This window comes from Phaethon aethereus (assembly GCF_964289735.1).
Source record: "Phaethon aethereus genome assembly, chromosome: 1".
Lineage (NCBI taxonomy): Eukaryota > Metazoa > Chordata > Aves > Phaethontiformes > Phaethontidae > Phaethon > Phaethon aethereus.
The window spans coordinates 149,241,577-149,255,608 of NC_138575.1; the positions used below are offsets into that span (position 1 = coordinate 149,241,577).

General features: G+C 44.5%; 1 protein-coding gene across 1 annotated transcript in view; it reads left to right on the top strand.

Moving 5' to 3' along the window:
- Positions 1–14,032, top strand: part of NPAS2 (neuronal PAS domain protein 2) — a gene marked incomplete at its 3' end in the record, with an annotated part of 60,137 nt that overhangs the window by 16,426 nt on the left and 29,679 nt on the right. The window contains exons 5-7 of the mRNA XM_082013722.1: positions 1,970–2,090; positions 3,112–3,225; positions 12,584–12,702. Coding sequence (XP_081869848.1) covers positions 1,970–2,090; positions 3,112–3,225; positions 12,584–12,702 — 354 coding nt within the window. The remainder of the gene's footprint in view (positions 1–1,969; positions 2,091–3,111; positions 3,226–12,583; positions 12,703–14,032) is intronic.

Genomic DNA, 14,032 nt, shown 5'->3' on the forward strand with positions numbered 1-14,032 from the left:
CATATGCCCAAATTACATGAACAATGTACTATATTTTATATAAATATAAATATAAATATAATTCTAAATAGAAATAGAAATAGAAATAGAAATATAATGTGTTTATATAGATATGTGTGTATATGTACAATAAATATATATACATGATTTAAGTAGAATGTATCTATATATGTATTTATACATATATATAAATTTAATCATATACTGCATCAGTAGGATGCATATTAATAAGGTATACACTAAAGTCACAAAATAATTTTCAAGTATTCTTCACAAAAGGAATATGCAAGTAATGAGCACACACAGTAAATACTTACAACCGAATAATCTAAGGTAATATATTATTGCATTGAGATAAGTGTATAAAGCATAACGCTCTGATTTTTGAAGTATACTCTACGCATTTTGCTACTCTAAACAGGAATTCCACGCAGAACAGCAGGCATGGGTAGAAAGCAGAGGGAAATCAAAGCGCAATCTTACGTAAAAACATAAATAAATGATGATAATTAATAACTTGCCAGTCTCATACAGGGCCAACACATTTGCAACACGACTGTACAGCCTGGTGGCAACTGCTGCGACGACACACGAAGCTGTGTCAGTGTGCCAGCTCAGTCCCAGGCAGCCTCAACTGGGGTGGGTGTAAGTCAAGGCCATCAGAGGGACATTTTAGCTTGGCACTTGCTTTCAGATACGCTCCTCTTGTGCTTCTGTGTCTTCAGTTAGCCACCATGCTGCACGCAGCGAGACCTTCCTGGTGGCAACCCTGTGGCAGACTCTTTTTTTCTTCTCCACCCTGGGCCAGTCACAGGATTGGGGTTTTTTTGCACGAATCCATCTCCTCTTTCTGTTCCCAAACTTCAGTACCTAGATTTTGGGTGGATGTCAGGTTCATGCCAGCTGACCGTGGGGCTGGAGACACCTGGGCATTCAGACCATGGGTGTCCAGTGGCCTTGTGCCAGCGGCACCATGAACTCCCCTTCCCTGGGGACGAACTACTGCTGCTGCAAAGCGATGTCCAGACTGGGGCGTCCCCTTCTCCCCGCTCCCACCTGCCGGGATGCGGGAAGGGGGGTCCCCCAGAGAGGGGCTGGATCCAGGACTGACCCGGCTCTCGGGGCAAGTGGCCCAGGGTGACTCCCAGCCCCACTGCTCCCGCTAGTCGGGGTTTGCCAGGGAGAGAATGAGCTCCAATGGTCCACAACAGGGCTGTGCATGGAGCTGGCGAGCGGTATGGGGAGCCAGGTACCCATTTTCCAGCTCACTCCGGGGTCTCATCATTTAATTGTATGGATATAGCCTATGCATCTGATGGTCTCTGGGAAGCATTAGAGGAGCATCACTGGGTGCTGAGAATTAAGCTGAGAACCAGCCCACAGAGAAGCAGCCGCTCGGTTTGCCCAGCAGTTTCCCCCCTCTTTTAAGCTTTGTCAGGAGTCCCTGGAAATCAGTGGGAAAACCCCAGTCAGCTGCCACAGGCTTCACAGAATCACAGAAGGTGATTAAGGTTGGAAAAGACCTTTAAGATCATTGAGTCCAACCATCAACCCAACACCACCATGCCCACTAAACCATGTCCCAAAGTGCCATATCCACACGTTTTTTGAACACCTCCAGTGATGGTGACTCCACCACCTCCCTGGGCAGCCTGTCCCAATGCTTGACCACTCTCTCAGTCAAGAAATTTTTCCTAATATCCAATCTAAACCTCCCCTGGTGCAACTTGAGCCCTTTTCCTCTCATCCTGTTGCTAGTTACTTAGGAGAAGAGACCAACACCCACCTCACCACAGCCTCCTTTCAGGGAGTTGTAGAGAGCCATAAGGTCTCCCCTCAGCTTCCTCTTCTCCAGACTGAACAACCCCAGTTCCCTCAGCCCCTCCTTGTATCCACATTGCTGTGCACCTCTGCAAGCATTGCTCGTTGTGGTATTTCTGTTTTTCTCAAAGGTTCTTTTCCTTTGCAGTGTGATGTCTTGGATCAGAATTTGTTAAATTTCCTCCCAGAACAAGAACATTCAGAAATTTATAAGATGTTATCTTCTTGTATGCTTATGACAGATTCTGCCTCGTCGGATTACCTAAAAAGTAAGTTTTACTTTATCTTCCCCAGTAAATGAAAAAGCATGGGTAGGATAAAAATTTTCTCTCAGAAAGAGATTTTTATGTGATGTGCAATATAAAACTTGTGTTCATAGCCTTTTAAAAAGATCTAGCCACCTGGAATGACCCTTTGGTTCTATTTTTAAATGAAACTCATTGCTTTTATCTTACTAGGCTAAGACTACTTGCAGTTATGTTAATTATTAAATATCGTATCTTTTGAGACAGCTAAGGAAAATAGGTTAGCCGATGGAAACTGAGAGTTCACCTGAGACAAATCACATCTTAATTGATATTTCAGCCTGTTCAAGAAAGATGCTGCTCAGAGATACGCTAATGTCGCATACATTTGCTTTGCATTATAGTTGAAAAGTATCTGTAAAATTGTTGTAATTCTTTTTCAAATTGATTTTTTTTTCTTAAAAACGCTTTTTCTTGCCTCATCCTTATTCACCCTAGGAGGTAAGACATAGGAAACCAGAAAACACACAATAATGTAAGAAAGACATACAGCTGCTTAATCTACTGTATCTACAAAACCTGCAGCTGATAGCTAATATGCCAAAGTTAATTTAATAGCTATTTTGAGGTAATTAGGCATAGTTTTCCAACACAAGATGTAGAACAGCTGTGAGTCGTGATAAAGCCTAAATAGAAAAAAAAGCTATCAATGAAGGATCCGATGCTCTCCTCCGCTACACGGATGCTCTGGCAGCGTAACTCCTGTGACGAAGCTGGTATAAGGGCAGGGCAAGTTAGTCCCGAAGGCTGTCCCTGAGCTGCAGGCAGACCTGTGCACGGCGCTGAACAACCTGCATCCCCGCAAGGCGATTCCTTGCAGAGGCCCCGATCCTCCAATGTGTAGCACATCGGCGTGTAGGACTCTGAGGGGGAACAAGCTGCTCTCCTGCGGCCAGTTGCACGGTTGTGGGTTGGAAGGCACCGTTGGTTGTGTTTAGCTTAAATAGTATATTTATTTCTTCTTCTTCTTCTTTTAACAATCCAGCTGACAATGAACTAGAGTTTTATTGTCATCTTCTGAGAGGAAGTTTGAACCCAAAGGAATTTCCAACATACGAATACATAAAATTTGTAGGAAATTTTCGGTCTTACAGCAATGGTAAGCTTTAATCGTTGTATAAATGTTACTTTAGCTGCGTAAAATAAAATATAAGTATTGCTCCATTGAACAAGACAGGCTTTTAACTGGAAGGGCTATTTTTGATGTTATGGGTTAAATTTTCCTTCACAAAATCGGATCTCGCGGCCGATTTGCAATAGCTGGACGAATACCTGTGAAGAGTGAAATTGTGTTAGTTCCTTTTGTTACTGCCCTTCACCTGTTAGCAGTGATCCTGGACTCTGGGTAAGTTTGCAAACAATGACAGGTTCAGAGGAGGGTTTGTTTGTGCTCACTAATACTGCGTGCTAAGACTCTACCTCTTAGCTGAATAATAAGCTTGCTACCTTACCTGCTGGCTTACGTTAAACACAAATTCTGTGCCAGAACTGATAATCTGCCACATCTGCTCTGCACAGTTTTGGGGAAAGGCGGCGGCACCACGTAACTGAGTGCCTGCGCCTCTCGCTGCCGTGAGGGGTCCCTGCCGCTGGCATCCGAGCGGCTGAGGACGCTTCCACCCACCTCCCTCTCCAGCTGCCGTTTTGCATTCCTCTCCAGCACCGCAGAACCCAACACCCTTCAAAAAAAAAAAAAAAAGGGAAGAAATACAGTCCGCACAGTCGCTACTGCACCACAGTCAGTCCAGGGAAACCATCTTTCAAGGGATGAAGAGCAGATTTCCACCTCGCCCGTTCCCTAACAAACAGATTGCTGCATGGCCATTAGTGTCAGAAATGAAATACTCTTTTATTACGTTCCCTTCTCCTGCCTGCCCAAGTTTGCTTTAGTTACTTGCCTGATTGAACTCCAGAGTGGCATTTCCAAAGTTGCTGGTGTTGTTCCAAATAGGTCATCCTCAGCAAAAAAATTCCCCACCGTGCTTTCCAAAAACCGCACAACACACTGCGAAAAAAAACCGTCCCTGTCCCCATTTAACTTTCTGCTCTTGCTCCACATGACTAGAATAGAAACCTACGTGCAGGATGGAGATCTGTATTTCTTGTTTGGTGCCATCTGATTTGAGGCTTTATTTGTATAAAAAAATGTAACTGCCCGTATGCTTTCTAGTTTGAATGAAGCGAAATGCGGCGGCCTGACAGGCGCGCACCCCAAGCTGTTCCGTTTTCTAGAGCAGAAACCGGATTTCAGGTGCTGACTCATAAGGATACATTTCTACCAGGGGAATTTCTGATCCATTTTCTTCAAGGATTTTCAGCCTTTTATTTTGGCGTGACCTTAATATTGCCCTCTTATGCGTTGGGATTTCATATCCCAGCATTTGTATCAGTGGCTATTTCTCAGAAGAAAGATAAAACTTGCATTACAGATATCTTCCCTAGCTTAATGCATATAGACTAAATGGGAACATACTGATTTCAGAAGACACCAAATCATTTTCCAAAGACCCCAGCTTATAGCTTTCAAATAAGACATGTGCTTTCTGCTTCAATTTTTTTTTTTCCCCCCTTTGTGTCACATTTTTCTATATCTTCCACTTCCTTTTGTCTCTTCCGCTTTCTACCCGTCTCTGCTGCAGTCTGACCCTCCGGTCAATCGGGAGGGGACAGCCCTTGGCCCCGCTCTGTGAGGTGGTGCCTCCTGGCCCCCTTCCCCTCTTCCCATCGCAGAACGGCAGCTTGCCCATCCTGACCGTAGTTTCCCCAGTTCAGTGCGGAGCCCGGAGGAAATAATACTTGCTTCACCAGCGCGTCCCCAGCAACCTCTGTTTGCTTGCGAGCTGATAACCTTGGGCCAAGGACAGAGCCAGCAGCCGGAGGAGGGTGCAAACCTCCGAAGCGGCTGTCATTAGCTCCACCGGGCTTCTTGCGTCAGCCGGCTGCACCCTGAGCAAGGCGTGGGGGACGTCAGCTCCGGAGAGCGCCGCAGGAGCGCAGCCGCCCTTCAGGCAGCTTCCCAGCCCCCGGGGCTGGGGGCAAGCAGCTGTGCTTTGGCACGGGGACTTGCGGCATGGGCACCTTTAAGCATCTGATGGGTGCAGCGGTGGGCTGGGTTCCTGCCTCTCCTTGGCTCCCCACACTCCAGGACGCCCTGTTACCGGGCACCACTGTCCCCCCAGCCCACGCTCCCCAGGGCTGTCACCTGCTGGACCTGCCAGTAATTGCTCTCTTCTTCCTCCCATTAAATAAATACCCGTTCTCCAGCCAGCCCCCCGCCAGGTGAGAGGCCAAGCAGGCGAGAAAGACAGCGGTGGAAAGGGCCGGGGGGGAGAGATGCATCACTCACAGGGCAGCGCTTGTCCTGCGTGCGTAGGATCAGCTGGCCCCAAATTCTGCTTTTCGGAGGTGTTTGTGGAGGAAGGAGGCTAAGCTAAAGATAAGAAAAGAGTTAGCTGAGCATACTGTGGGGGGAGAAAGACAGAAATTGCAAATTAAGCTTAATTAGCAAGAGACGTTCCTTATGAATGTATTCAAGAATGCTTTTCCCTGTGGCTTTTCACAGCAGTGGAAGTGTGAGCATGTTTTTACACATGGGAGACTGATAGAGGATGTTCACCTCTAAATACAAATCTCTGCCACTCCTTTTTAGCCGCCCGACACCAAATCCTACCTTTGTTTCCAACGGTTTGCCGAGTGTACTCTGAGTCCATCGTGGCAGTGACAGTCCTAACGAAATCTTTCACCTCTCCTTCTCACCTACCTTGCTCATTGCTCATATAATGATCATATAAGTGAGGGAAGGGGGTCATGGGTCTTGGAGTCCCAGTGACCTAACACCCCCGTCCTCCTCCCTCGTACCTTCTCCGTTAATTGCATTGTGACCTATGGCTGAGAACATCATACAGGGATGGGTTTGAATGGATTAATTTGAAGGACTGAGGCTTAGAAAGCCAGTTAGGAGCTTAGCTGCTCTCCCTAACTTTAGCAGGAGCTCTGGGGCTTTAAAGGCCATTGTACTGAGATGCCAAGGACATTTTTTTTTCTGCTAAAGCAGAACAAATACCTGATACCACCAAGGTGACTTGTCACCAGGATTGCTGTCAGGGATCCAGGTCGCACACAACCTACTTTGAACCCATGCTCACGCCCCCAGAGGAGCAGTCGCTGGCATCTTCCTCCATCCCAGAAGGGGCAGGGACATCCATACGCAGCCCTTGGAAATTGCCCGGGAAGGTTCACATAGCTCATGGCATGTGCTCAGTCTTTCAGAAGATCACCGTCCCTTGAGCTCCTGGGCTCAGCTATAGCTGGAGGCTAGAGGAGCTGTACAGCCCAGTGCCAGGGTTAGCAGGAGGTCCATGCTTGGGCTGGTCCCGGGGATGGTGTGCGGGAAGCCGTACCCTGTAACCTCTGCTGCAACGGCATTTCTGCAGCTGTATCTACACCAGGGATGTGACACGAGCCGCCTGCATATGAGCGAACCCCCCTCGAACTAGCTGTGCCCAAGCGAGAGCGGCCGATCAGCGAAACAATGCAAGCTGTGCGGAGTGACTGCATGAGTCACTGGCTGTGCTAAATCAAATACAAGAGATTTGATTTTCCATTTGGGAGGATTATATAATCATCATTAATTAAGCTTCAATGAGAAAAGCAGGACTGTAACCTGACGTGAAGACTCAGTAGTCCCTTGAGAGAAGGGGAGGTGGCCCATGGGCCACTCAGAAGAGGAAGACAGAGCTCCCTTTTCCGTGAGAAATGCCTACTTGCTCTCAGAGCAAAAGGTGGGGGGGTTTATCTGCAAATAGGAACTCTTTCCAACATTTTTATATATTTCAGGTTCTGGTCCTGTAATACAGATTTTAACAAGAGAGATGAATATATGCAAACATCTGAGGGAGCCCAGTGCCATCACTGTACCTGTTGACCAGTAGTACCTGACCAGGGAAAGATGTCAGCATCACCGATGAATAATGCAGTGCCCCCCATCCAGTTTTGCCTGAGGGCTGAGAGGGGAGACAAGTAATAAAGATAACCCTCCAAAAAATCCAAGGAAATGCTTAGCTCCCAGTATAAAATGTCAAATTAAGGAAGATTAATTATTTTACAAAGCCACTTAATAGCTCACTCTGATAAGAAAAGATAAGGCAGGCTGGATTCATCCCTCCTGTGAAAGTTGTTTGTACATTGTAAACAGAAAAAGATCTCTCATAATTATATAACCAAATACTGGCTTTGGTATCCTATTTCTGAGGTGATATACTTGCTTAAAAATTCCTGAGGGACAAAGCCAGAGTTCTGCCTTTCAAAGTGTTCACCAAAAGGAAAAAGGACCACCAGCATCTTTAAAGTGGCAGCTCCATCCTTTCATCCAAAATGCCTGAAGTTTTCCTCTTAAAGGAGATAACCGTTATGTGAAAAGAGCTCCCGATCAAGTAATATAATAAAATATTATAGTGGAATTTAAAACTGTGCATTTTTGTTCTTAGTTACAGGGAAACTCAGGAAGTATCTGGTTACTGGATACTAATAATAGCAGATACTCTACTGTTAGCTGATCTATCTCTTAGAGATAAGAATAACCATCAAGAAAGTTATTACGCTGGGGAGAAAAAAAATGTTTTTACTCCCAGAACAATTAGTTCAATCTGAATTCCCTTTTAAAGGAAACAAACAGATTTATACAGAAGATACATTGATCTTGAGCCTCCATAAGCATATGCAGAAACATCTGATAACAAGAATAACTCAAACTGAAATGAATGTGTTGATCAGAAACGGCAGCCGCATATTATTATTTACTATTAACAATATCATAGGAGCTGCAGCTAGTGATCTGCAGCACTTATGCCGGGCTCTCTACGGACACTTACGAAAAAAGGCACCATTCCTCTTCTAAAGAATTTACTTGGGATTCTGTTGTGGTTTAACCCAACAGGCAGCTAAACACCACACAGCCATTCGCTCACCCCTCCATCCCCGAGTGGGATGGGGGAGAGAATCGTGGGGGAAAAAAGTAAAAATCGTGGGTTAAGATAAAAATAGTTTAATAGGACAGAAAAGGAAAGTGAAATAATAATAATAATAATAATAACAACAACAATAATACAAAATAAGTGATGCACAATGCAATTGCTCACCACCTGCCAACCAATGCCCAGCCAGTTCCAGAGCAGTGGCCCCGGCCAGCTTTCCCCCTAGTTTATATATGGAGCATGACATCATATGGTATGGAATATCCCTATGGCCAGCTTGGGTCAGCTGTCCTGGCTGTGTCTCCTCCCAGCTCCTTGTGCCCCCCCCAGCCTCCTTGCTGGCAGGACAGTATGAGATGCTGGAAAGTCCTTAACTTAGTGCAAACATTGCTTAGCGACTAAAACATCAGCATTTTATCAACATTATTCTCACCCTAAAGCCAAAACACGGCACTATACCAGCTGTTAGGAAGAAAATTAAGTCTATCCCAGCCGAAACCAGGACAGATGCATATCAACAGAGGATGGCGAGTGGAGAAACAGGAGGAGAGAACAGATCAAAGTAGACAAGTGATGTCTGGACATTGTGACTGTTACTCATCCGAAGCTACTGAGTGCAGTCTGGCTTGCCACGAGCACTTTAGATTTCTTCATTATATATATTAGATGCTGAATATTCTGTTTATTTGTGGTCTGAATTTATTTATAGAAAGCAATCTTGATTTTATTCTGGTCTGTTTGGCTTGTGTTTTTTGAAATCACTTTTCAGTTTGTCTGACAGTCACTAAGACTGGTTCCTTAAACATTAACATCTACTGACAAAATAGGAAGGAGGGATTTCTTCTTTCAAATGGCATAAATGAGATGTTTGCTGTTATAGGAAGAATATGGTTTAAACAACCTAAGTTAAAATAAGATGACCGAGCAACTGACTGCTGTACTATTATTAACTGAATAATGTGGCATCTGGGGTTTTGTGAACATGTTTTCATTCATTTCATGTGGCATGATTTATATCCCTAAGGATAAAAAATTTTTTGTCTATGGTAGTTAAGGGCTTAGTTCCTTACATATATTAGTTATTTTTAACATCTTGTCCTTATTGCCCTGGTCCTTTTTATAAGAAAACAAAACCAACCCAACAAAAAAAAAACCAGTATATAGGCAAACTAGTTTCTTTCTCTCTTCTTATATGGTATTTGCAGGTAATTTAATACTTCTTCTACAAAAGAATTTTGTGGTAGCCCTAGGAGCAGCAGGTCTGATAGGTAACCACAAAAAACTATTAAAATGTATGCTGAGCAGCATCAGCTGAGTGATACATATGAGACAACTGTTTCACCCTTCTGATTGTGTATTTAGCTTTTTCACACAACTTTATGATTCCCTACTCAGGATATTTTGTCTAGATGATTTAATTATGAAACACACATGCCCTCATTTACCCAAGCCCACCTGTTTATAGCCAGCTTGACATTTTCATCAGATGCCTTCTGACAAAAGCACTCCAGGACCTGTATTTGACTTATAAATGTTAATATTATCGTAGCCTCAGAGGTCACCCTATATTTTCCATTCCACTATTTTTCTGTGGTGCTCTCAGAAAGTTCGCTACTGAACTTTGCTACTTCAATATGTCGTATGTTTCTTTCAGAGAGACATCAAGGATTAAAAAGTATGATTTTTCAGAAGGCGTGCTTAAAAGATTATACCGGGGTTTTGGGGTTTTTTTCTTTCATGTAATGATCTCTTTTTTTAACTGCACGTTAAAAATTATCAACAAAAAAAGCTGAAATTTGCTGACCAGCTGCAAGAGCAGAGCAAAGCAGGCTGTGCAGATAGAGCTGTGGAAAGAACAGATACCAACAAAATAAGTCAGGCAGCAAAGTAATTCAGAAACAAATGTGGGGTTTTTTTCTCTCAGTTATTGCAGTTGTTTTCAGATCAAGATGTACATTTCAAAGTGGTGGCCACCTGCCTGCATCAGCGAGGCTTTTAGTGCTTTGGGCTTTGTGCAGGGCAGCTGAGCATGGAGATGGCACAGTAGCTGTTTGAAGACGGGATGACTTTCAGCCAGGCCCAGCTCCATCTCATCTCCTTGGCCTAAGTTCAACATTCTCGAATGTTGTGACGAAAGCCCAGAGTTACCGCACAGCTGTCCTATATGATCATTATTATCCTTTCAGTGGTGCGTTTACCCCTTGGAAGTAGAATCCTCTGTTGTAAAAGCCACGCTCAGGGCTGTATTCTGCTCTCTTCTGGGAATGCGACATCTCAGACCCGTGGCTGTTTACATCAAACAGCTGATGTAAAAAAGCCACCCGCTCTTTGGTGTAATTTGTCCTCCACTGGGCACTTCTTCTGCAACTGGTGTCGTTTGCAAGCCCATGGGTTTAATAAGGTAATTTACCATGCCTATACTTCAGAGGCCGAAGGTGCTTATCTTCTTTTCATATTTTAGAGCCAAGCCTGCAAGCATTTGCTACTGAACTTGGCTACTACAGACAGAAACAGCTCCATTGACTTCAAATGTGACAACATGTTACGTAGTAAGCTTGGAACTAACTTATTACCATGTCCGTAACGTGGGTTTATAGCAACCTCATTCATTTTTAAGCAGGACTGACCACAGAAATTGACAGAATTGCACAAAATAATTGTATCAGAGAAGAACGAGTAACTCTTTACTCAGGCTTCTCCGGTTTCCTGGCAGCTTCTAACTTTTTCTTCTTTTTTTCCACCCCTTGTATTAATAATCCTATAGAAACCCTCACATATGTACATAACCCCAGGAGCAGAAGGGGAATACATATTCCTAGGAAGTCCCCAGAGCAAGCTGGTGAAAGGAGGAGAATTTTGCCCATATTTTTAATCTCAATATCCAGTCAGCAATGCCCTCCAGACTCAACTGCAAGAGAGGGCTGTAATCTCTGTGGAGGTTCACATCTGTGCTGCCTTCTCGAATGAGGAATCTTTCTTCCCCTTTTTGGAGCAATATATATTGGGCACACAGTGGCCTAAACCAGTTAATCACAGGTGTGAATTCTTATTTTTCTGTCTTATTTTTCAAGGTACTTATTTTTCTGTCTCATATCCTGTTATCCTTGTTATCAGCTATGTTATCAGTTATGAAGCTATGTTATCATCTTATTCTAAGGCTTTTAAGAGGTTGAACTGGGTTCCAAAAGCACATGTAATAAGTTGAGGCTTCTTCCATCTCTACAATTTATGCTAGTGAACTAAAGCCCAGTCCAGAACCACCCCAGAATAAAAATTGCTAGTTATCTCCTCCCAGATAGATACAAAACTCTTTATTTTCACAGCTTATACTTTCTTTGTCCTGTGCAGAAAAGATAAACTGTAGGAAACTTCATAAAGTTGGATATAGGGGCCTAATAATAAGGAAAGATAGTTTCATATTAGCATTAATCCCTATTAGCATTGGATTAACTCATATTGGGGAACTCTGGCTGCAAGATGGGACCTTCTCTGCCCCCACGGGAGCTATTTGGCTAGGCAGGGCAGGAGCCCATGGAGCCAGCCCAGATCCCACTGCAGCTTAGCACACAGTTTTCTCTTGCTGCTGTGGGAGAAGGATTACCATCTCTAAACAGCTCAAATTTGGATGAAGAATTTGCATTGTGACATTCTAACATGGGATGAACATGTTAGAATGCTTAAGGCAACACATTCTTTTGGCAACGCATCTCTGTGGCAGGAGGTGCTAGTGGGTCCTCAAGGCAACACAAGAGCCATGCAATCGCGAAAGATAAAAAACATGCACAAAATCTGTAGCCACATCGCATCCACTTTTTCCCTCTGCCCAGTGTTTCAAGAGACAGCAGGCCATCTGCAGACTCACCAGAAATGTCCAGCTCTGCAAGCCAGTGCCATATATGAGGTCCTCTTTGCTCTTCTTTAAAACAAGGAGAACTTGAGCATGCTGGGGACGGTTCTCCTTAGATGCAGAAGGGGAAGGTGCACTTCAGCAGCCGAGAATCACAAGCAGCCTCTTGCTAGCTTGATGAAGCCTTGCTGGCTGTGCGCCCCGGTGTTTTGCCATTGATGACTTGACGAACTCTCTTCAGCTATCTATCTCCCTTGCCAATGCTTTTTTTTCACTGCCTCTTGGAAGTTATGGCACTAGGCATGCTGCAGCATATATTTTTTCTTGAGTGAGTGGTAAAAAGAGCAATTGGATGCGTGGGGTTTCTTTCCAGAAAGCTGGTTTATGCTCTGTAATAAGGTTTGTCCTTATTTTTATCAGGATTAACCTATAAGATTCATACTTGAAGTTAAGCTCTGATGTCTTTCTGCCTAACATGACTGACTTGGATTTATATATATGCATATCAGCCTTAAAAGCTTTTAGAGCACTTCTCTAAATAAAATTAGCATTAGTATGCTTCAAGTGTGCAAAATACTCAAGGGAGAGCAAATCTCATGAGAGGCATGACTCTGCATCCCCTTTTTTTCCCTACCTAGTGCCTAACTCCACTTGCAATGGCTTTGACGAGGCTGTCCCAAGGGCTTACAGAACATCTCCGGGAAAGCAGATCTGCTTCGTTGCGACTGTGCGTTTGGCAACACCTCAGTTTTTAAAGGTAAGTGTTTACCTTGGGTCCCATTTATTTCCAGACTTCTCAAAACACTTTCAGAGGGGGTGACACACAACGTTCTTAGTTTTGCTAATTGAATGGATTACAGATATCACATTTCATGCATCCAGTGAAAAGGATTATCAGCGTGAGCCAGGATCTGTGGAAGCGGTGTCATTTCTGCACCCCTTGCATGGGAAATAGAAACCCTCCTTTGCATTGCAAAGTCACTTTGAAATTGGGTTCTTCATTGCCTTCTGTTCCTGTGATGGGACAGTATACAGATGGCCGCCAACACTTTCATTTGTGCCCCCTGGTGTCTTTGGGTGACTGCTGCTAGTTTCCCTCCTCTCAAATCCTGGTAGTAAGATAGCTGCTTGTGGAAATAAGGATAGACCACCCAACCTTGTGCCTGGCACTGCGGTTCCCTAATTAACAAATGTGAGGAGGTGTCCTGTCCTCAGAAGTTAAGAGATTTTTTATCTAATTGAGACCTAGCTGGTATGAAATCACTGCTGCCTTGGCCTGGCTCTGTTACTGCTCCGGGACTTGTAGGGTGCTCTTGACTGATTCACGGCCCCGGCAGGCAAGTAGAGTCCCTTCTAGGTAAGTGAGGACACTTCCCATCAATCTCAACCACAGTAATTGTATTAGCAGTAGGGGCCGGAATTAAGGTTCTCAGGGAACCCTGAAAGCAAATTCCCTTGTCTTTGAGTAGCTAACATCTCAAAATAAACAAGGAGGCAAAATGGGCTACACGTGGCAATGAGCTGCCCAGTGCTAGGGAGGAAGCAGATGCTGAACAACCTGGAGAAGGTGTTAGCCGCCACGAAATCCTAGACGCTGCTCTCTTCAGTTCACCTGGTGACTCACTTAACCCCCGCTCTTGACTTCCTCCTCTAAAATGAAGGCAGAAACATTTATCTGACTGGCTAAGGAAGGCAGAATCAGGATTTTGGTTGCACACAGCCATGTTTGCATGCTGCACTTTGAATTTCAGGGTATGTTCTTGGCATCAGGACGGATTTTGGTGTAAACTGGAGAGGGGAGGGGAGAGGAATTTAAGGTATGCATGAAGCCTTTTGGCTCTGTACAGCCAGCAACTTTAATCAACTTCGTTAGCATTGATATGTATCAAAGAAATGCTTGATGGCAGCATGCCTCAGCTTGTCCTCTGCTCCCAGAGGGTTTAAAACATTGCTGGCCTGAAAGTCTTCTCTCCCCAAGAGGGTCAGCAGAGAGAGAAATGGCAGTGGAGACGATGGGAGGGTGTCGCTGAGCCCGCAGCACAGGGGGACGTGGCACCATGGAGCAGGGGACAGCAGCACTGGGGGCC